Source organism: Protopterus annectens, chromosome 11.part0 (genome assembly GCF_019279795.1).
Source record: "Protopterus annectens isolate FY-2018-M chromosome 11.part0, PAN1.0, whole genome shotgun sequence".
In the NCBI taxonomy this organism is placed as follows: Eukaryota; Metazoa; Chordata; order Ceratodontiformes; family Protopteridae; genus Protopterus; species Protopterus annectens.
In genome coordinates this window covers 877853638-877875531 of record NC_056745.1, presented here as the reverse complement: position 1 = coordinate 877875531, position 21894 = coordinate 877853638, and the positions used below count along the sequence as shown (strand labels likewise).

The 21894-nt window shown below is 44.0% G+C and overlaps 1 protein-coding gene across 6 annotated transcripts in view; it reads right to left on the bottom strand.

The window, feature by feature from the left end:
* Positions 1 to 21894, bottom strand: part of USP15 (ubiquitin specific peptidase 15) — a 2212142-nt gene that overhangs the window by 1602760 nt on the left and 587488 nt on the right. For all 6 annotated transcript variants that reach the window (XM_044088286.1, XM_044088282.1, XM_044088284.1 and 3 more), the window contains one exon: positions 8502 to 8563. In XM_044088286.1, coding sequence (XP_043944221.1) covers positions 8502 to 8563 — 62 coding nt within the window. The remainder of the gene's footprint in view (positions 1 to 8501; positions 8564 to 21894) is intronic.

Below are 21894 nucleotides of genomic sequence, written 5' to 3'. Positions count from 1 at the left end.
GAGTAGCCAAGCTATGAGCTTCAGGCTGTTCAAGTTGGGATGAATCAGGTTCTGTGGATGTGAGATCAACTCCAGGGTTGGATGGAGAATCCATGGTCGATCTAGTAGGTGAAGCCAAAGGAAGGGGAACCAAATTTGACGAGGCCAATATGGTGCTATGAGGATCACCTTGCTCTTCAACTGACAAGCTTTCTTCAGAAACTGGGGAATGAGGGGAAAAGGTGGGAGTGCATAAAGAAGACCCAAGGGCCAATCGTGGACTAGAGCGTCCCTGGGTGACTGTCGCGGAGGGGGAATCAGGGCGAAGTAGTTGCTGCATTTGTAGTTGGTCAGGGATGCAAAGAGGTCGCAGCAAGGACGGTCCCAGTGGTGGAAGATTTCCACCATTATCAAGGGATTCAGGGACCACTCGTGAGGTTGTAAAATGCACCTGCTGAGTCTGTCTGCTATCACGTTGGAACTCCCGGGAATGTGTGTTGCTAGAAGAAAACGGTTGGTAGCCATCGCCCATTGCCATATCCTCATGGCCTCTCAACAAAGGGGGTAAGATTTGGTTCCACCTTGCTTGTTGATGTACCAGACCACCGCCATGTTGTCTGACTGAATCGCAATCGTCCCAGATGGCAGCAGGGGATGGAATGCTTGCAACGCCAGAAGCACCGCCCTCTGCTCTAGAACATTTATATGCAGATGGGCCTCCAGTTCAGACCAAGTGCCTTGGACTGTCTGTCCTTGACATAGCCCCCCCACCCCATCAGGGAGGTGTTTGTCGTCACTGTGGCCTTGGGTTGCTGGGGGGAGAAGGGGCGAGACCATTGTGACAGATTGTGTGTCATCCACCAATTTAAATCCTGTTCGCACCTGTGGGTTACTCGAATCTTGGCTGAAAGAGGATGCTGAAAAGGATACCACTGGGTGAGCAGTAGCCATTATAGAAGCCTCATATGAAACCTGGCCAGGGGGACAATGGTGATGGAGGCTGCCATGGAACCCAACAGCTGTAGAACAGAGTGAGCTGTGGATTCCTCCCTTGAAAGGATTGGAATCAGTTGTTGCTTTATCCTTAAAATTCTGTGCTCTGGAATGGCAGCTCTGCTGTTCTTTGTATCCAAGATAACCCCTATAAATTCTGTTGACTGAGATGGGGTGAGATTGGATTTTTGCCAGTTTATGGTTATGCCTAGCCTTTGTGCAGCGAGGAGAGAGTATGCCAGGACTTCGTTCCAGTAGATGTTTGATGGGGGCAGAAATGAGTCAGTCGTCTAGGTATGGAAACACCTGGAATCCTTGAAGTCGCAAGTGAGCTGTGACGACTGCCATGCAATTTGTGAACACACTGGGGGCTGTAGAGAGTCCGAAGGGCAGCACACTGAACTGGTAGTGCCCAGAAATCTTCTTGATGGCGTGTCCACTTTTATGTGGTAGTACGCATCTTGAAGATCTATCGAGCACATCCAATCGTCTTTTTCCAAAAGCGGGAGGATAGATTGCATTGTGACCATCCATGGGTAAGACTTTATCTTGAGAGTTTGCAGCTGACGTGAGCTTGGAAAATGGCCGGCTCGGTTCCGTGGTCGGAACCAATACCCATGCATAAGGAATGAACGAGGATTACCAATATCAGATCACCTTCTTGCCCTCTGCCGGCATGGAATCCAGGGGCGACTCAGCAACCTTCTTGACTAGGTCACGCTGCAGTCCAATGACATGTGCCATGCAGTTCAACACCCTTATGGTAAAGGTTGCTGAAATGTACACCCGATTCCCTATATGGTCCATGGTCCTTGACTCATAGGTCCATGGTCCTTGACTCTCGGTCAGGAGGATGGACCGTAGAGCTCTGCTGCACAAGCTTTTTTTCATGGCGGCAGCCACCACCATAGTATCTATAGGTGATCCCTTGCTCCAACTCGTCCTGTCTGGTGTGGGGCTTAGAACTTTATCTGGGTGCCTAGAGATGGGCTCCACGGTGTCTGGTTCCTTCCATGCCTGAGATGTTATGAGGTCCACAAGCGGATCCATGAAAGGGGACACCCAGGGAGTAGATGGGCCTGTGCCAAATGTCTCTAGAACACTGACTCATCTGAGACTGGTTTCTGGGTGGACTCCTGCCACCTCTGGCGAATAAATTAACTGATGTCTCCAAAGGAGACATCCTTGGGGCGTGATTGGGGTGGATCTTCCTCCAAGTCAGTGTCTTTGGTCAAGGACTCTGGAGAGGAGTGCAATTGCCTCCTTTTGCATGTCCGTTTGCAAGGAACCTCCTCAGTGGGACTCTCTGAGGGGAACTCGCAAACCTCTTGTTGCTCCCGCGTGGGTGCTTCCTGAGGCAAAACTTGTCCTTGAGATGGCAGGACAGTCGGAGCCGTTCCCAAAACGGAGGGAGTCGGGGGCGGAGTCAGAGGACGAGATGGTCAGGGGCCTCGAGAAACTCGAGAGAATCCTCTCCACCACACCACATCAAAAGCTGAAGGGGTGGGGGCATCCAGAGCAACTACCATAGGAGCTGTTCCCCTTGGATCTGACAGGGTAGTCGGAGCTGAGACTACAGACACAGAGAGGAAGACTGAGCTCTGACAAACTCGGAGCCAACAGAACTCTCTCGGATCTGATGCCAAGGCTTCAGCTCTGAGAGATCAGATCCAACACACTCAAGGCAACAGCCAGCGAAGTACAAGGTACCATTGGCACTGACCCCCTGACCCCGAGAGTCCTCAGATCCAACGACTCCGAAACCAAAGGATGGATTGGAGAAGGAGATATAGGAGTGAAAAAAGTTTGTGAGCTCCCCGATCCGGACAGAGAGGGGCCCGGCAAGACTCCCATCTGGATTTGGGTGTGGATGAATTTCCGCATCATCCTGTCCATCTCCAACTTGCTAAAACTATGGGTGGACTGGGAGGAAGCCACCAACACCAGCCAGGAGTGCCGATGAGGGGACGTCCTTGGAAGAGAACAAGACAGCTCCGGCGAGAGCCTGGGAGAGTGGAGCCGGGGGGGGGGATCTGGGCCTGGAGGGGGTTTTGGCCTTGGGTGGAGGCCCCACTGAAGCCAAATGGTCCAGCGACCATTTATGCGGTCTCTCTTTCTTGTGGTCTCTCCCCCTCTCTCTCTTTACCCAGACCTCTTGGTGAAAGTTTGAGTCCCAGAAATCTGGGGATGAGAAAAATCAGAAGCGGCGGTAGAAGAGGCCGAAGCTGGGGTTGCAGGGACAGCCGTCCCCGAAGAGTGAAACAAGCCCTTCAAAATGAGCTTATCCCTCCTGTCTTTAAGGGCCCGTGGGTTGAAGCGCGCGCAAATAGGGCAGGGGCTAAGCAAATGGGCCACGCCCAAGCACACTACACACAGTGTGTGGCCATCGGCTGGAGAGAGCTTATGGCCACACACTCTGCACTTCCTAAATCCTAGTTTAGGGGGAATATCTGCCATACTCCTATCTAAAAAGGAAAACACAGGCACTCACGCACACTGAAGACAGAAGTGGGAAGGCCAAATGGGGGAAATTACAACAAACATTTTTATTTATTTTTTTTTCTAAACCAACGCCAGCGGGTAGAGGAGGTGAGGGAATAGAAAGTACAGGAAAAAGGAGAATAACTCTCAAAAAGCAATCACTTACCCCCCCCAAACAAAAAAAAAAAACGCTCAAGAGCTCAAGACCACAATGCTTAGCTATTCAGTGGCAAATGAGATCTGAAGGGAGGATGGAGACAGGGGCATTATGGGCAAGGGGAGGAGCTCGGAGCTTGGATCAGGTGCTGGCTATGCGGCCGTGTCGGATCCAATTCGTATCCACAGACCCACAGGTTGAAGATCAAATGACGTCAACTACTTCAGATCTACTTTTAAGACACTCAAACTACCCCTACATAACTAACTATGGTCAGGATCATCAAATGTTAAGCCCTCTTCAATGGCACACAATTTGCTCAATCTGTTGGCATACACGGTCAAATGCTTTTGCTTGCCAAAAAAAGAAGACATGATACAATGTTTAGCCCTTGTAATCTGATAGCCAGAATAAAACAAGCTAGTGCAATCAGCAGCCACAAATTAAACAAAGTGGTGCCAAAAATAAATGTAGAACAAGTGGCAGAGAAGCTTCATCTCCTTGGGAAAGATGCCACTTTAAAATTAGATTAGTGAAGCATCACTCGGAAGTCAGCCATAATGGAGAGAACTCAAGGTCGACATTTCATTGTGCTGATGGGAGAATAATGAAATTTCTCACCTAAATGCTGGAAGTATACAATCATGCAATCTCCAGCAATGTTTCTTGTGACCCTCTTATCACAGCACTATCTTGGTGATGTATGTGTATTCATGATCCATATTACGTACATCACAGGTAACAGCATCCGTCAGTGAACAGTAAAATCTTCTAAACCTGTTTCAGAGCATATTATGTGCCTAGATTTCTGCCACATGAAAGGATTAGTTAAGCCTGAGCAGAATGACAACAGCAGAGTGCTTAAAGAAAACAGATCACCCCACCCGCTAAAAGTAACAGCATGACATTTATTTATTCATTTGTTAGTTAGGCGGTCTGGTCCAGAGATGTTTTTTTGACTTTGAGCCGTGACAGGAAAAAAGCAAGGCATACAAAGAAATAGGAAAGACAAAAATAAGCAACGTACTCAAAGAATGAAGAGTACCTAAGCAAATACCATCAATATAAATGAATATAAAAGTATATTCAAACACATAGGTAAGGGATACACAAGGCAAAAACTAGGTGAAAGAAGGAAACAACAAAATGCAGTTTTAAGCAAGCAGCACTGGAACTTTTAACTAAAAACCAAAATTTTGTAAAATCACACTACATAAAATGGAGAACATCGACATCTGTGCAGTGACAGAGACCTGTTCAAGGCTCCAGAGAGCACCCCTGCATTACCAGGCTATAATTCATACCACACATTTCGGCCACCTAACCTGGACCAAAACACTAAAGGTGGAGGCGTGTCCATATTCATTAAGGATATCCACACCTCCAGGCTAGTTGCTCAGCATAATGCATCCGAGTTTATCCAAGTGCAACTAACTCTGGGCAAGACCGCAATCCAAATTGTAGATTGCTACAGATCCTCCACCATGCCCCAGGATTCCCAGTCCTCATTTCTTGATACACTGGAAAATATTAGGGTACAACCTAACACCATAATAATGGGCAATTTCAACTACCCCACCATTAACTGGGAAAACTACTCATGTACCAACTCTTGTGCTCAACGTTTTCTGGAATTCATGAATTCCAACGCCTTGGATCAACTTATCTACACCCCCACCAGGGGCAGCAATATCCTAAACCTGGTCATTACCAACATGGGCAAACGGTGTTCCACATTAGAGGTCAATTCCTCGTTGGTCAGATCCGACCACAAGCTAATCACCCTAGACATCCACATCCCACCCCCACCCCCCATTAGGGAAACCACCATAAAAAATTTCTCCCAAGCCAACTTCATGCTTCTTAAGACAGAAGTGGCAAACTTCACGATACCCATGCGGACAGACAATAGAGTTATGACTGCTGAATCCTACATAAATACACTTTATAAGCACTTAAACGAGTGCATGGATCGTGCAATCCCTAAAAGAACCAAGATGGTATCCTCCAAAAAAAAAGGAAGCCAATCTGGTGGTCCCCTGCCATAAACAAACTCTACAACAGAAGAAAGAAACTGTTGCAAAAAAAGAGTAAACTCCCATGAGTGGCGGAACTCCCTGGTCAGCCTCAGTAAGAAGCCGAGATCCCTCATAAAATCCTCCAAAGCTAGTTAAGAAAACAAAAGTGCCACTGATTCTAAAGACAACCACAAAGCATTCTATAGCTATGTCAAGAATTCTCAATGGCAACACTCAGATCTGCTCTGAGTTACAGCACAATGGCACTAAATATATAGAACCAACTGATATTGCCAACATCCTGGCAGATAGGTTCAGTGCTAACTTTACCCCCCTCTCATCCCCTAAAGGGCCCATCTCTATACCGGAATAATGCAAAGTTCCAGTAATCACAGCTGCACAGGTAAAAAAAAATACTCTCCAAAGCCAACACAGCATCCATGGGACCTGACAACATCCCAGGCTGCATTCCACACGAACTACAGAACGAACTGGCACCCCACTTAAGTACCATGTTCAATCATAGCCTCACCTCAGGATTTGTGCCCACTGAAAGGTGCACAGCAACGGTTTCCCACTCCACAAAGGGGGAGACACCACGAACCCCGGGAACTACCACTCCATTAGCCTGACGAACCTGGTCTGCAAGGCTATGGAACGTATCATCATAGAACTTATAAACAATGACATTGGTAATATCCAAACTCTGGACCCTACCCAGTTCAGGTTTGTAAAAGGCAGATCATGTCTCCTAAACCTGATAGACTTTTTTGAAGTGGTCACCAAAGCCGTAGATGAGGGCAATGTGGTTCACATAGTCTATCTAGATCTCGCCAAGGCTTTCAACACCAACCCCCACTCTGGAATTATAGATCAACTCACTAAACTAGGTGTAAATCCCTATGTTACAAGATGGGTTGCCAACTGGCTCACTGACAGAACCCACACTGTGAAAGTAGCAGACTCCAAATCCAACTTCAGACCAGTGACAAGTGGAGTACCACAGGGTTCAGTCCTGGGTCCTCTCCTGTTTGGTATCTACTTCTATAAAGTACAGGCTAACACAGAAGGTCTTTGGCTAACAAAGTTCGCTGATGTCTGCACACTAGGAGCCATTTTCAAAACTCCTAACAATGTGGACATCCTACAAAAGGGACTCACAGAGACAGATCCCTGGTGTCAAAGCCATGGCCTGAAGCTCAATGCCAAAAAGTGCACCGTCATTCCTTTTGGTAAAAACTCTGTACCCTTGAACTACCACATAGGTGGTAGTCTACTTAACACTGAAAGTGTGATAAGAGACAATGGGACACAGGTGGACAGTAGTCTCTCCTTTGATAATCACATCGCCAGAGTAGTTAGAAATCCTTCTATGTGGCACACCTCATCACAAAAGGTTTCTTATCCAGGAAAAGAGGGCATTGTTCCCCTCTACTCGTCACTCATTAGAACCATTATAGAGTACAGCACCCCTTTTGGTATGTACCTCACAAGACATCTACAACTGGAAAGGCCGCAAAAATACCTCAAAACAAGGATTACCGGCCTTAAACAGATGCCCTACGCACACTGTCTCAAACAACTCCAGCTTTACTCCATCACATATCGCCTACTCAGAGGCGATCTCTGCCTAACATACAAAGCTATGTCAAACCCAGAGCTGTTGGACATGCTCCACTTAAAGAAATCCCAATCCGTCCGAGCTACATGCTCTAGGGACCTAAACCTTGTCACCACAATAAACAGAATATGCTGCAGGGATAGATTCCTGTCTCAGAGACTTCCCATACTCTGGAACAAACTACCTATCTACACCAAACAAAGCTCCTCATTAGCACTCCAAGAAAAATCTTGATGATTGGATGGGAGATAGGAAATTCACCCCGGGGATCACTTCTGTGGCTCTGCTCGACAGGGACACAGGAAAATAATTTTCTTGGGTAGCGGAAAGCCAGGGTACCGTTTGGCTAGGCTTATACAGGCCCTAAGGCCAATAGCCTAGTACCTACCTACGAACATGATCTGCAAGGAATGAGTCACAGAGCTGATAATGCACTGCATTAAATACTTTGAAGAGTCACCATTAAGCCTTTAGGCTAAGTTATAGGTCCATCAGAGACACCAATAACTTAAGAGGAACATGACAGATGAGCAAACTACAAGGCAAAACATTGAGGAGCTATAAATTGGATTCATTAAGTAAGAAATGGGGAAAATACAGACTTAAAGGCTTATCAGCAGAATAAGGCATCCTTACTCATTCCTATAAAAAAATAACTACATTTATGCTCATTTGTTATGAAGCCCAGCAGCCTTATCCTAAACTTGTGATAATGTGTGTTCTAGTTAGAGTGGGAATTGACACTTGTCTACATTTTGAGTATCTGCATTAGTGTGTGTAGGCATCTAACCTTAAGTAGATGGTGAAGGAGTGGACAAAACTAGGCAAGGGGGGAATATTTTGCTTGAAAACTGTGTTTAGACTTGATTAGTTTCACTTTTGGAGTACAGAATTTACTGAGGTTTTAAAGTAAAAATTGTGTCATCCAAGTGTTTCTGTACTGTGTATTTACTTCTTGTTGCATACGTTTAATATTTTAATATACGTTAACTTCCCGAATCAATCAGTAAATAAGGGCAAAAAAGCAGAAAACAAGAACAGACATCCTCAATGGAAACAGCACATATGATGAGAACTGTCAAATTAAAGCACAAGAAAGGTTAGATGTGTTTTAAACTATCCATACAACTTGCGACTATTTTCCCCTATGAAAAAGTGTAGTACATAGGCCTAAATATCCATGGGTAAGACACTATTGTTCTATGCAGTTTGTCATGAAGACAGATGGATACATTCTTGCACACAAACTTACTTTGGTGTTGAAGGACCTCTTGGCCAAGTCCCATCATCATTCTTCTGTTCTATCACTAAAACCTAGAAAATAGTTCAAAAACACAAGAATCCGAGAATAAAAATCACAAATTAAAAGAAATGCACAGCAAATGCATTTTTACAGTACATCAGGGGTCAAAACAGTTTACTCAGCCAACAAAAGAAACAAATGTGTTACAAGTAGCTAATAAATACTGGTCAGCAAAAAAACTAAAACCAACATAACCACCATGTGGGTACATACATCTTAAGAGACTCAAAAGCCACTTGGTATCCAGGTACTAATTGGGATAGCAAGCAGGAGATATGAAAGCATTCAAATAATATTGTGATATAGCCTACTATGAACAGATTGAGCACTTTGCTACAGTTTTTCATATGTACACTCTTGTGGCTTCTTCCCAAATCTCAGGTCCCTATGCTCAAAAGGTACATGCCTTTTTTGGCTAATGCAATCTACCCCAAGTCAACTCTGAAGGATGAGCACATCCAGAACCCCAAGCTTCAGATAACAGGATTGATGCTACTGAAATGAGACAATACACCCACTATCATTTTCTCCACTCTAACAGTTGCAAGACCCATTTTCTAAATTTCCATCACAGTGTAATGCCAGATTCTCTTTATATGGAGCACAAGAGCACATTTAGCAACATTAGCATGTCAAATTGGGGCACGCAGAACACCAGGATGTAAACTGCTGTTACAACTTGCATGCATTCAACTGATGTTGAAATATGAGACAACCTGCACAGGACTAGTGCAATATGAATGCAGCTACACAGATGGCACCCTATTGCAGAAGAAAATAGTAGTCCACAAAAATAAGAAAAATGACAGACCAAAAAAAGAACCATAAAAATGACAGAGTGGACTACTGAGGACAAGAAAGAAATTATGTACTGTTACTATTATGCAAGAAGCCTAAAATTTCCAGAATGAAGATATACAAAAAGATTAAGAAAGAAATTAGAGGAAAGAAAATACCTGCTCAAGAAAAACATGTCAACAGCTTCAAATGCAAATTTGTGTTCATTAATAAAACAGATCTATGAAAAACATTATATAGACCAAGAAACCTTGGGACATTTGGAAAAAGAAGCAACTCAAAGTGCAAAAATATAAAAAAAAAAAATCTAGATATATTTTAAAGGTATAAAAAAGAAATAATGGACATGGGAATTAAAGACAGATCTGATATGGTGCCATATTTATGCAAAGGAGAAAGCCAAATTAATCAATACAAAAAACCCAGCAAAGATATTCAAACTGAAATACAGGAAAAGTCACCCAGATAAGGAAAATTTCACAATACAAAAAAAGATCACAAAGAGGGAATGTAAAACAGATAAGTAAAGTAGAACTTAAAAATAGAGGCTGAAGTTACAGAATACCTGTGAAGTAAAGGATTTAGTGTAGAAAGTGACAGGTTATGTAACAGTATGATGGAACATTAAGTCCCCTAATTAAGAGAGAAACAGGAGGAGCGGGAGATATCTGTAGAAGAAATATGGACATGGGAAAGAAAAAGACTTACTATGATGCAATATTTATACAAAGGAGAAGACAAAAACTAATCAAATACAGAAAAAGCAGCACTAAATATATCTGAAGAGAAATAAAGGCAAAGACATCTGGATAACGAAAAGTTTACAATACAAAATGTAAGAAAGCGGGGGGGAGCAGAAGAGACCATAAGTAATGGAGAAGTTAAAGAAATAGAAATTTAAGTTATAGATTACCTGCACAATGAATGATAAAGTGTAGAAACTCTTTACTCCATTGCATATCGCCTACTCAGAGGCGATCTCTGCCTAACATACAAAGCTATGTCAAACCCAGACCTTTTAGACATGCTCCACTTAAAAAAATCCATATCCCTACGAGCTACACGCTCTAGGGACCTAAACCTTGTCACCACAATGAACAGAAAGTACAGTTTTGTACCTACCATAAATGTAGATGTTCGAGTGCTAATACAGCTACAGTCATAACAGATGGGTTTTCCTGCCATCAGGCGGGTCCTCGGTCAGCCGAATTCCAAAGTCTAGGTCCGGCGTTGGTTGTCGTCGCTTCTTCCCTGACATCAGTGCGACAGGGGTATAAAAGAACCAGCCGATGCCATTTTCTTCAGTTTTTCTTGCCCCAGATGTCAGGTGCCCCCAGAAGGAAGGCAATACATAAATTTATGCAATAATGCAATGCAGTATAATCAAAAAACAGCAGTTGCAAGCAAATACACCATAAAAGAATACCTCAATCAGGTTGTATGAGGAGGTGTTAGCCATTAGGCCTGTTCCAGAGGTGAAGGAGGGAGGGAAACTTGGACTGCAGCTGTATTAGCACTCGAACATCTACATTTATGGTAGGTACAAAACTGTACTATGTTCATCGTGCATACAGCTGCAGTCATAACAAATGGGTAGAATCCCAAAGCTAAAATAAGGGTGGTAGGCACTAGGTGGAACTAGGAGGAGCCAGGATGCCCTGCAAAACTGCAGTGGCAAAACCTGCTCTAGATTTGGAGTATAAAGGCAGGTGATAGTGCTTGGAGAAAGTATGCACAGAACTCCAAGTGGCAGCTTCCAAAATATCTTTGGTAGGAACCCCCCCTGAGGAAAGCTGCAGAGGTAGCTGTGGCCCTAGTGGAGTGAGATCTTATGCCTGCAGGTACAGTTTTACCATGAAGAGAGTAACAAAAGCGTATGCAGTGGGCTATCCATTTTGAGATTGTCTGTTTGGAAATAGGCTTCCCTTGAGCCCCTGTAGCATAGGACACAGAGTTGCTCTGATTTTCTGAAAGGCTTTGTTCTGTACAAATAACGTAGATGCCTGTGAATGTCCAAAGAATGTAGTAGCCTCTCCCCTTTGTTTTGAGGATTGGGGTAAAAGGTAGGTAAGTGGATAGCCTGATTCAAGGCTACCCTGGATACTACCTTTGGCATAAAGGAAGGGTTGGTTCGTAAGGAAACTGTCCTGATGGAAAATGATGAAAGGTTGCACAGCCATGAGGGCTTGTAGTTCAGAAACCCTGCGAGCTGAGGTGATAGCCAGCAGGAAGGCGGTTTTCCAGGACAAATATTGTAGTTCTGTTGAGGCAGCTGGCTCGAAAGGAGGCAAAGTCAGTTTCTCTAGAATGAAACTGAGATCCCAAGCAGGCACTGGTTGTTTCCTTGAGGGTTTAATATTCTTAGCCCCTCTGAGGAACTGTCTTAAGAGGGGGTGAGAGAATAAAGGAGGATCAGTGTTGTATTCTGCAGAAATGGCTGAGGCATGGATTTTGATGGAAGAGAATGAAAGTCCACTGCTTAGCATCTCAGCTAGGTACTGTAATATTTGAGGTAAATTCAGTATTCCAGGGTTCTGGCCCTTTTTCTCATTCCAAGCACAAAACTGTTTCCATTTGGCGGAGTAGGCTTTTCTAGTAGAAGGTCTTCTGGCCTCCAAAATGACATCATGTACCTCCTTGGAGAGTAGGGTTTGTTGTGATTTTAAGGAATCTTCCATGCGGCTAGATTGAGTGTTTTCAGCTGACTGTGAAGAGTTTTGAAGTTGTGTTGAGTCAGTAGAAGAGGCATTAGAGGCAGGATCCATGGTGGGGAATGCGTCAGGCTCCTCAGGAGTGGGTACCAGTGTTGCCTTGGCCAGTCTGGAGCGATGAGAATCATCTGTGGTCTGTCTGCTCTGGTTTTTAATAGAACTTTGGGCAGCAGAGGAAGAGGTGGAAAGGCATAAACTGCCATTGTTGTCCAACTGAAAGAGAGTGCGTCCACTTTCCAGGCCTGTGGATGAAAGGTTCTTGAGCAGAATTTTGCCAATTAGTGATTTCTGTGGGAGGCAAAGAGATCTATGTCTGGCCTTCCCCATGCTTGAATTATCTTTGAAAAAACTTGAGGATGCAACTTCCATTCATGTGGATCTGTCATATTTCTGCTTAGGTTGTCTGCCAGCGTGTTTTTCTTGCCTGGCAGGAACTGTGCTTGAAGCTCGATTTGCAATTCTAGAGCCATGTTCCAAAGAGACATGGCTAGCCTGCATAGGGGGTATGAATGGGTTCCTCCCTGTTTATGTACTACATTACTGTGGTGTTGTCTGTCCTTATTAATAGCTGGCCTGGATGCAGCAGGTCTTTGAAAGCTATAATAGCATTTATTACTGCTAGCATTTCCTTTTGATTGATGTGTAGGTGCTTTTCCTTTTGGGACCATCTGCCCTGAATGCACCGATTTGTCATGTGCGCCCCCCCAGGTGTAATCCGAGGCGTCTGTTGTGATGGTTTGACTTGCTTGAGGCTTGCAGAATGGGAGACCTGTGTTTCTTTGGCATGCTTGAGCCCACCACAGAAATTCCTTTTGAAGACATGGAATTAGTGGTATTATTGTTTCCAAGCTGTGGCTGTGCTGAGACCATAGGTTTTTCAGGTACCATTGAAGTTTCCTCATATGCAGCTTTGCACATGGGATTAGTAGGATGCAAGATGCCATGAATCCCAGAGCCTGCAGGATTTTCCTTGCAGTCAGCCTGGTGAAAGTTGCCATTTTTCTGAAGTATTGAGTTAGTTGCCCTTGTTTCTCTGGCATGAGGTAGGCCATCTGGGCGTTTGTATCCAAGTTGGCACCCAGGAAAATTATTGTTTGAGATGGTAGTAGACTTGACTTCTTTTTGTTGACTGTGTATCCCAGGGAATTCAACAACCTTATTACAAAAGCCAGATGTTTCAGAAGTATGTGCTTGCTGTCTGCTTGGATCAGGCAGTCGTCCAGATATGGGTATATTTGTATCCCATGCAGTCTGCAGTAGGCAATTACTGATGCCAGGCATTTAGTGAACACCCTGGGCACAGTAGATAAGCCGAAGGGCAATGCAGAGAATTGATAATGTGTTGAACCTGCAAGAAATCTGAGGTATCTTCTGCAATCTTGTCTGATTGGGACATGCAGGTATGCCTCCTTGAGGTCCAATGTTACCAGCCAAGACTCCTTGCCCAGCATGGGAAGAAGCTGCTGTAATGTGAGCATCTTGAATTTTGGCATGAGTAAAAAAGTGTTTAGGATGGATAGGTCCAAAATAGGTCTCCAATCTTTGCCCTTCCTTGGTACCAGGAATAGTCTGGAATAAAAACCTTGACCCTGTTCTTGTGCAGGTACCTCTTGAATAGCTTTCATGTCCATGAGATCTGAAATTTGTTTTTGTGCCTCTGCCCTTTGATTGTGTGGCAGGTTTGGCATGTCTCTCATTTTTGGAAGGGTGCGAAAGTGGAATCTGTAGCCTCTGTCTATAATGTCCAGGATCCATTTGTCTTTTGTGACAATATGCCATTTTTTGAAAATAGTGCCAGTTTCCCGCCTAAAGGTGCTGCCATTTGAGCCTTGCTTGGCATGCGAAGGGGAAAGTCATTGGTTCTGCTTTCTGAATGGCTGTGAACTATCCTCACTACCTCTTTGGGTAGGTGTTTGCCATTGTCTGCCTCTAAACGATCCTTGAGATTGCCCTCTACCCCTCGGGCGCCTATATCTACCTCTTTGGGGTCTGTCCGTGGCTGGAAAGGACCAATTTTTTGAAGGCCAATTTCTACTGAAACGTGGAGGTTGTACCTGTAGGAAATCTTTCACTGTTTGCATTGATTTTGCCTTTTCCTCCATTTTCTTTAATACCTCCTCAGCTTTAACACCAAACAATACATTTTTTTGCAGAGGTGCATCCAGTAATTTAGCTTTGACATGATCTGGTAAGGTTTGCTCTTTAAGCCAAGCATGTCTACGTATGACTGATCCTGTAACAGCAGCTCTACATGAGGCTTCTAAAGCATCAAAACCACATTGCAAGGTATGTTTACCTACTTGCTCTGCACTATGTATCAAATCCTGCAACTCCTTCAAATCTGGTTGTTCAGTTTGTGACAGTTTGCTTCTCAACTGTGATAACAGAAACTGTTGGTACTTTAACATATGGAACTGGCAGTTTAATGCCCTCATGGATAAGGTGGCCGAGGTGTATACCTTTTTCCCCCACCTTTCTAAAGCTCTGGAATCCCTCTCTGAAGGTAATGGATTTTTAGCAGTGGAGGCCTTAATTCCCTTGGGGCCCTGTGAGATAGTTTCTGGGTCAGCTGCATGGCTTTTGTATAGGAATTGGTGTGAGTCAGGAACCCGGTAATACCTGTCAGGCTTGACTGGAGCTGGAGGCAAAGAGTCAGGGTTGAGGCATGACTCCCAATATAAATCATCAAGGATATCTAAGACAGGAGGTATAGCCAGAGGCCTGTGCTGAGGGAGCAAGAGAAAATCCCTAAGCCTTTTCTTGGAGTCTGAGTACTCTTGGCCTTCCCAATGGAAGTGTTCCCTCAAGGTATGCAAGGTTTCCCCAAAAGAGTAATCCTCAGGGGGGGAGACAGAAGGAATGGACTCCTCTGCATCAGAATCTTCAAAAGGGGAGTATGAATGCTCCTGGTCATCAGAATGTTCTGAAATAATGGAGGCCTGGTCCGAGGAGGGGGATTCTTCCTCCACTCTGGGTCTTTTTTCCGGGGGGGGGGGGGTTGAGAACGCCAGATAAGAGTAATTAAGTCCTCAGCCATTTTGAGCATCTGCTTTTTAGGCATGGGGCCTTGAGAAGGGCCCTGTGGGGTTTGTTTTTTAGACTGCATGGCTGTCTTAGACTTAGTGAAAGCCTTGATGGAAAAAGAAGAGGAAGGCCTGAAGACACCTTGAGAGGAGGCAGACCTGTCTAAACTCTGAGTTTCACCGCCAAGAGTGGCTTCGGTATCTGTAGTCGGGGTGTGGGCCGAAGAGCCTGCGACCTCGGGTACAGAAGACACCGCCAATGAAGTGTCGTCGGTAGTCAGGGGCTGCGTAGGCACCTCGCTGAGAACCGGACCACCTGTAGTCGGCTTTGGCGTGGTGTCGGTAGAGGCCTCGGACCTCGTGTGTCGTCCTTATCTTTGCGTCTTTTAGTCAAAACTGGAGTCGGAGTATCCGACGACATTATGTAGTTAAATTTTTTGCCAAAAAAGTGCTGGGCGAACTCCGCCCGACGCTTAATGGTGCGTTTGTTGAATGTAACACAAAAACGGCAGGCCGAGACGTCGTGGTCTGGGCCTAAGCAAGGAATGCAGAGGGAATGAAAATCCTTATGCGGTATTTGCTTCCCACATGAAATACAATTATTAACTTTGTCTGACATTGGTCAGAGGCAAGAAAAGTTTCCCCAACAGGGTACTTAGCTTTCAAGAAGACTTCGGTTGCAGATATTCGTAATCTCAGGAGCTGGCCGACCGGCACTTGCGAACTGCTTCTGCTTCGGGCACCACGCGGCAAGAAAGACTGAAGAAAATGGCGTCGGCTGGTTCTTTTATACCCCTGTCGCACTGACGTCAGGGAAGAAGCGACGACAACCGACGCCAGACCTAGACTTTGGAATTCGGCCGACCGAGGACCCGCCTGACGGCAGGAAAACCCATCTGTTATGACTGCAGCTGTATGCACGATGAACATCATGCTGGAGTGATAGATTCCTGTCCCAGAGACTTCCCATACTCTGGAACAAACTACCTATCTATATCAAACAAAGCTCCTCATTAGCACTCTTCAAGAAAAATCTTGATGATTGGATAGGAGATAAGAAATTCACCCCGGGGATCACTTCTGTGGCTCTGCTCAACAGTGGCACAGGAAAATAATTTTCTTGGGTGGCGAAAGCCAGGGTACCTTTGGCTAGACTTATATAGGCCCTAGGGCCAATAGCCTAGTACCTACCTATGAACCCATAACATCACAGTATTCTAGAATAATGAATCCCTAAATTAAGGAGGAACCAGTGAAGCAGGAAGCATCTGACCTGTTGCCAACTGAAGATAACTTTGGAGCCTTCAGCTGGAATCCAGCAGAAAAGTTCAGATGGAGTGGCACAGCAAGATAAGGAAAATGAAACTGTGTCAACTCTGATGCAGTCAATGTTGTGGAAAAGGCCAGTGAGTTCCCATACGAAAAAGCAACGGACGACACAGGATGAAGCTGAAAAGGAAATAGCACACTAAGATATTCTGGAACTTTATGTAGAATCCCTGTAGGAAATGGAGAAGAAAGACTGTGTCCTTAGATTAGAAGAAAATGGTCTAAAGGAAGAGCTGCTTCATTTAATAGAGATGGCTAGACATATTAAAATCAATGAAAGCAATAGACTGCAGAAAGTCAATAAGACCTAAAATGTTGGAAGTTTGATAAAACAAATGAACACAGTAATCAAGACTGCTCATAGAAATTCATACAATATAACACAATTAAATAGGATATATCACTGTGCAGCTATATGGCTAGACATATTAAAATCAATGAAAGCAATAGACTGCAGAAAGTCAATAAGACCTAAAATGTTGGAAGTTTGATAAAACAAATGAACACAGTAATCAAGACTGCTCATAGAAATTCATACAATATAACACAATTAAATAGGATATATCACTGTGCAGCTATATTAATAACAGATAAAGTCTTATCAGAAAAACACAGCTCAGTAAGGGAAAGGAAGTAGAGAAATCAAATGTCATCATGGAAGTATCAAATACAGAAAACTATAAAGCAATTAAGACAAGAAGTGTCGCTGTTACAAGAATACAAAAGAGAGAGATCAACAAAAATGCTCAGAAAGATAAAAGTGATAAAACAATGTATAGTATCAGAACAGCCAAGGATCTATTGCACATTATTACAAATAAGGTAAAGATATCTACACAGGCAGAAAAACTTAGAAGATATGCAGATAAATATAAAGGAAAAGTATAAAGTAATCAATTTATTGATGACCCAAAATAAGTTTTATAGAGAATTGGGAAACAAGGCAAAATGAATAGCAACACCACCAAAAAAAGACATTTTGGAGAAATCTGTGAAGATCCTGCGGAACCTAACACAGATTCTGAATGGATAGAAGTAGTAAAAGAAGGAATAAGATCTTCAAATATATAGGATATGAAATAGGATGAAGTAATGGCCACAGAAATTGAAACAAAATTAAGAAAAGCTCTTCTTAAGTCCAGGCCCAGATGCAGTGCCTAACTTCTGGCTAAAAGTATCAACACCTTTAAATGAAGATTTAGCCATAAGTAAGAATTACTTGTATGCCACCTCGAACAGATGCCAATCTGGTTAACAACAGGAAAAACCAAACTCCTTCTTAAGAATGGACCTGCAAGATATCCTAAAAACTACACAACTTGCCTTCGGACTATGTATAAACTACATACTGGAAGTGATGCCAACAGAGTCTACAGTCATTTAGAAGAAAACTCAATCATGGCAATAGAAAGTATAGTTGTGTAAAATCTTACCAGAATGGTAGTGTCCCTTCTCCTCACTGTTGCAGTATTCCTTACAATAGAATTCCCTTGCCAAGAGCAGCTCCACATCCGGACAATAAACCAAAGCCTACCGATTGCTACGCCAAACATCACATGTATGCTCCCAGTGTTCAGCATAGGGCATAAAGATGATGTCCAGACGTACCATCCTCGGAAATGAGAGCCCCAGTAGGAACACCAATCCAAGGATTAGAGAGGTACCAGCCACATCCAGAAGGGAAAAGAACCAAGTAGAGGAGGGAGGAAATGAATACTGCAACAGTGAAAAGAGACATCGACTGTTACGGTAAGATATTTCACAATTATACTACATCCTTCCATTTCACTGTTGCAGTATCTCTTACAACAGGAACAGTACAAAAGGTCATGAAGAGAACAGGGAGGAGCAAGGAACATCAGAGCCCTCCAGGAACCAGCTCTAGCCCTGGATATAACATCCAACTTATAATGCTTGGTAATATTATGTACAATAGTCCAGGTCACTGCCTCAAGAATAGAGTTAGCATCTAAACCCTTGAAAAATGCACAAGAAGAAGCCCTAGCCCCCATACCTCTCAACCTCTTAATCCAAGAAATCTGGACAAAGCCTGACATAATGGGAGGAACAAAGGGACAAAAATAGAGACACATTTCAAATATTGCTCTTATAAACTTAGAAAGTTGCTAGAACAACAATTTGTGTTTGCATGCATTTTTCTGAAGGATATGAAGTCTGAAACTCAAACGCATGTCATTATTTAGTAACTTTAGTTCTTAGATTATCCATGTGATTTGTCAAAAAAAACAATTTTTATGAGGAACAGACCCAATAATATGAGGCAAAAATCCGGACATTCTGTGAAAATCTGTACAGTTGAGAAGTATGCATAGCCCTAGTAGAATGAGCCTTAACCAAGGAAGGAAGGTTGTTGTCATGAGAAGAATAACAAAAAGAATTGGCTTTAGATTACAAAAATAAATAACTTGCTTGGAAACTGCCAATCCCAAAGATATAGAAAGGAAACAAAGCTGATCAGGTTTACAAAAAACTTTGGTCTTATCCAAATAAAACCTGAGTTGTCTATGTACATCCAAACTGTGCAAAACCTTCTCACTAGCAGACTGCAGAGACGGGGAAAAAAGTGGGCAAATGAATAGAATGATTAAGAGACAACTCATTCAACACTTTGGGCACAAAAGGATTAGTACGAAGGAACACCCTGCCCTTATGGAAAACTAAAAAAAGTGGAACAGCCATAAGGGCTTGCAGCTCAGACACCTGTCTGGAAGAAGTAAGGACCAGTAAAAGAACAGTCTTCCCAGAACAAAGCTGCAAGGAAGCTGAGACCACAGGCTCAAAAGAAGCCGGAGTCAATTTCTTCAAAACAAAATTAAGGCCCCAGGAAGCAGAGACAGGCCTCCTGGGAGGTCTGATATGGAAACGCCTTTAAGAAACTGTTTAGCCTCATATCTAGAGGCTAAAGTGGGTGCTAGAGGCAGACAAGCAGAAATACCTGACAAGTGGGCCTTAAAAGAAGAATATGCCAAACCCAACATTGAGCAATTCACAAATATAAGAAAGAACAAAAGGGACATCCACAGAAAGTGGATCCATGTTACAAGAAAGACACCAAAGTGAAAATCTCGTCTATTTGGATAAGTAGGATTTCCTAATAGTGGGTTTCACAGCCTCCTGCAGTACCCTAAGCACGTCCTCAGAAAAAAGATGTCCATATGGAATCAAAATCCTATCACCAACAGTATCTGTTGAACAATGGACAGGTAGGGATGGATGAAAGATCCCTATTCTTGTATGAGCAGGTCCACCCTGTGAGATAACATGTGATGACTGCCCTTAGCTAAATGCAGAAGAGGAAGCCAGTGCTGTCTGGGCCAAAAAGAAGTCACCAGCAATATTCTGGAAGCATCCTGTTTTACCTTGAACACAACTTTTGGGATGAGAGGAAGGGGAAGGAAGGCATAAAGAAACATTCCCTTCAAGGAAAAAGAGATGGTGTAAACCTTCCAGACCAGAGGGCATGGGGGCTCTGGCATAAAAACGGGGAAGCTGTCTGTTCAGAGGGGAGGTGAAGAGATCCACTTAAGGAATACTCCTCTGGAAGACAATGTCCAGAAACACATCCCTATGAAGCATCTACTACTGGGATTTTGATATGGACCTGCTCCAACAGTCTGCCACAATGCTCTAACTGCAGGGAATATAATCTGCCTGAAGAGTAACTTGATACTAGATAGCTAGCTCCCACACTTGAAGTGTTAGCCTGCACAGCAGAAAAGACCTTGTCTGCCCTTGCTTGATGACATGCCACATAACTGGTATTGTCTGTCAGCATCTTGACTGGCCTTGAAATGAAGAAAGGATGAAATGCTTAAAGAGCTAACAAGAATTCTTATCTCCTTGACATTGATGTGTTCTTTCTTTTGCTAAAGCGACCAAAGGCCCCAAGAGCCAAAGGAAGCTCCACATCTGAAGCATCTGTGAATAGCTACTGAGAGGGGATAGGGGACAGGGGGTTGAAATGGAAGCTCTGGATTGAGTGACAACTGCCGAATTGACCAACGAACTTCCAGCTTGAGGCATGGAAGAGGGACTAGGAACTCTAGAGGATGTGAGTGCTGAAGCCAAAATGACTTTAGAAATCACTGAAGCTTTCTCATATGGAGTTTGGCTAGAGGGAGCATAGAAATGGTGAAGGCCATAAAAACCCAGAGAAATTCTCTGGCTGTAATTGAGGCCCGAGGAAGAAGGGAGTGAAAAAAGGCAATAAGAGTTAAGGACTTGGGAGGAGGCAGGCATGCCAGCATTGGAACAGTTTGGATCCTGCATTTCAGAAAAGTACAGTTGTGTACACTTACCATAAATGTAGATGTTAGAGTGTATTCACTGCTGCAGCCATCAGATTTGGGTTATCCATGCCAAGGTAGCCCTCGGCTGCCCCGAAAACCAGAGACTTAGTATTTCTGCATCGGTTGCTGTTGCCCGAGGACTGACGTCAGGTCATCAGAGATATAAAGTAAGGCAGCCGACGCCATTACATCAGTTTTTCTTGCCCTAACCTATCAGGAGTCCCCAAAGTAAGAGTCCAGGTTCTGGTGGAAGAACCCCACCAGTGAAAAATAAATACCAGTATGTCCCTTGTAAGGAAAGGAGAATAAAAAGGAAGAAAGGTAACAAAAGGAGAGAGAGAAAAAAGGGGGCTGGAGGGAGGGAAACCAGGATTGCAACAGTGAATACATGCAAACATCTACATTTATGGTAAGTGTACACAACTATACTATGTTCTTCGTGTTTAACTGTTGCAGTCATCAGCTTTGGGTAGATTCCCAAAGCTGAGGAAATGGGTGGAAGCAGTCAAGTAAGCTAGGGGCTGGCTAGGATGCCTTGCAAGACTGCAGAGGCAAACCCTGCCCAGGATTTGGAGAAGAGAGGCAGGTGGTAATGCTTGGTGAAAGTGTGAACAGATGTCCAGGTGGCAGCCGTCAGGATGTCCCTGGTCGGGACTCCTCTGAGGAAAGCTGCAGAGGTGAAGTCTGCTCTGGTAGAGTGTGTCCTGACCCCCTTAGGGGAGGCTTACCATGCTATTTTTAACAGAAATGGATGCAGTGTGCTATCCATTTGGAAATAGTTTGCTTGGAGATAACTTTGCCTTCTGCCCCTGTAGCAAAGCTAACCAGCAAATGATCAGACTTTCTGAAGGATTTAGTTCTGTCCAGATAGTATCTGAGGTGTCTGTGCACATCTAGAGAGTGAATAATCCTTTCCCCCTTGTTCTGGGGATTAGGAAAGAAGGTGGGCAAATGAATGGATTGGCTGAGAGCCGCACTGGACACCACCTTGGGCATGAAGGATGGGTTAGTTCTGAGGGATACCCGGTCTGCATGGAAGATGATGAAGGGTTCCATAGCCATGAGTGCTTGCAGCTCAGAGGCTCTTCTGGCTGAAGTGATGGCCAGAAAGAACCCCATCTTCCAGGAGAGAAATTTTAGCTCTGCAAAAGAAGCTGGTTTGAAAGGAGGC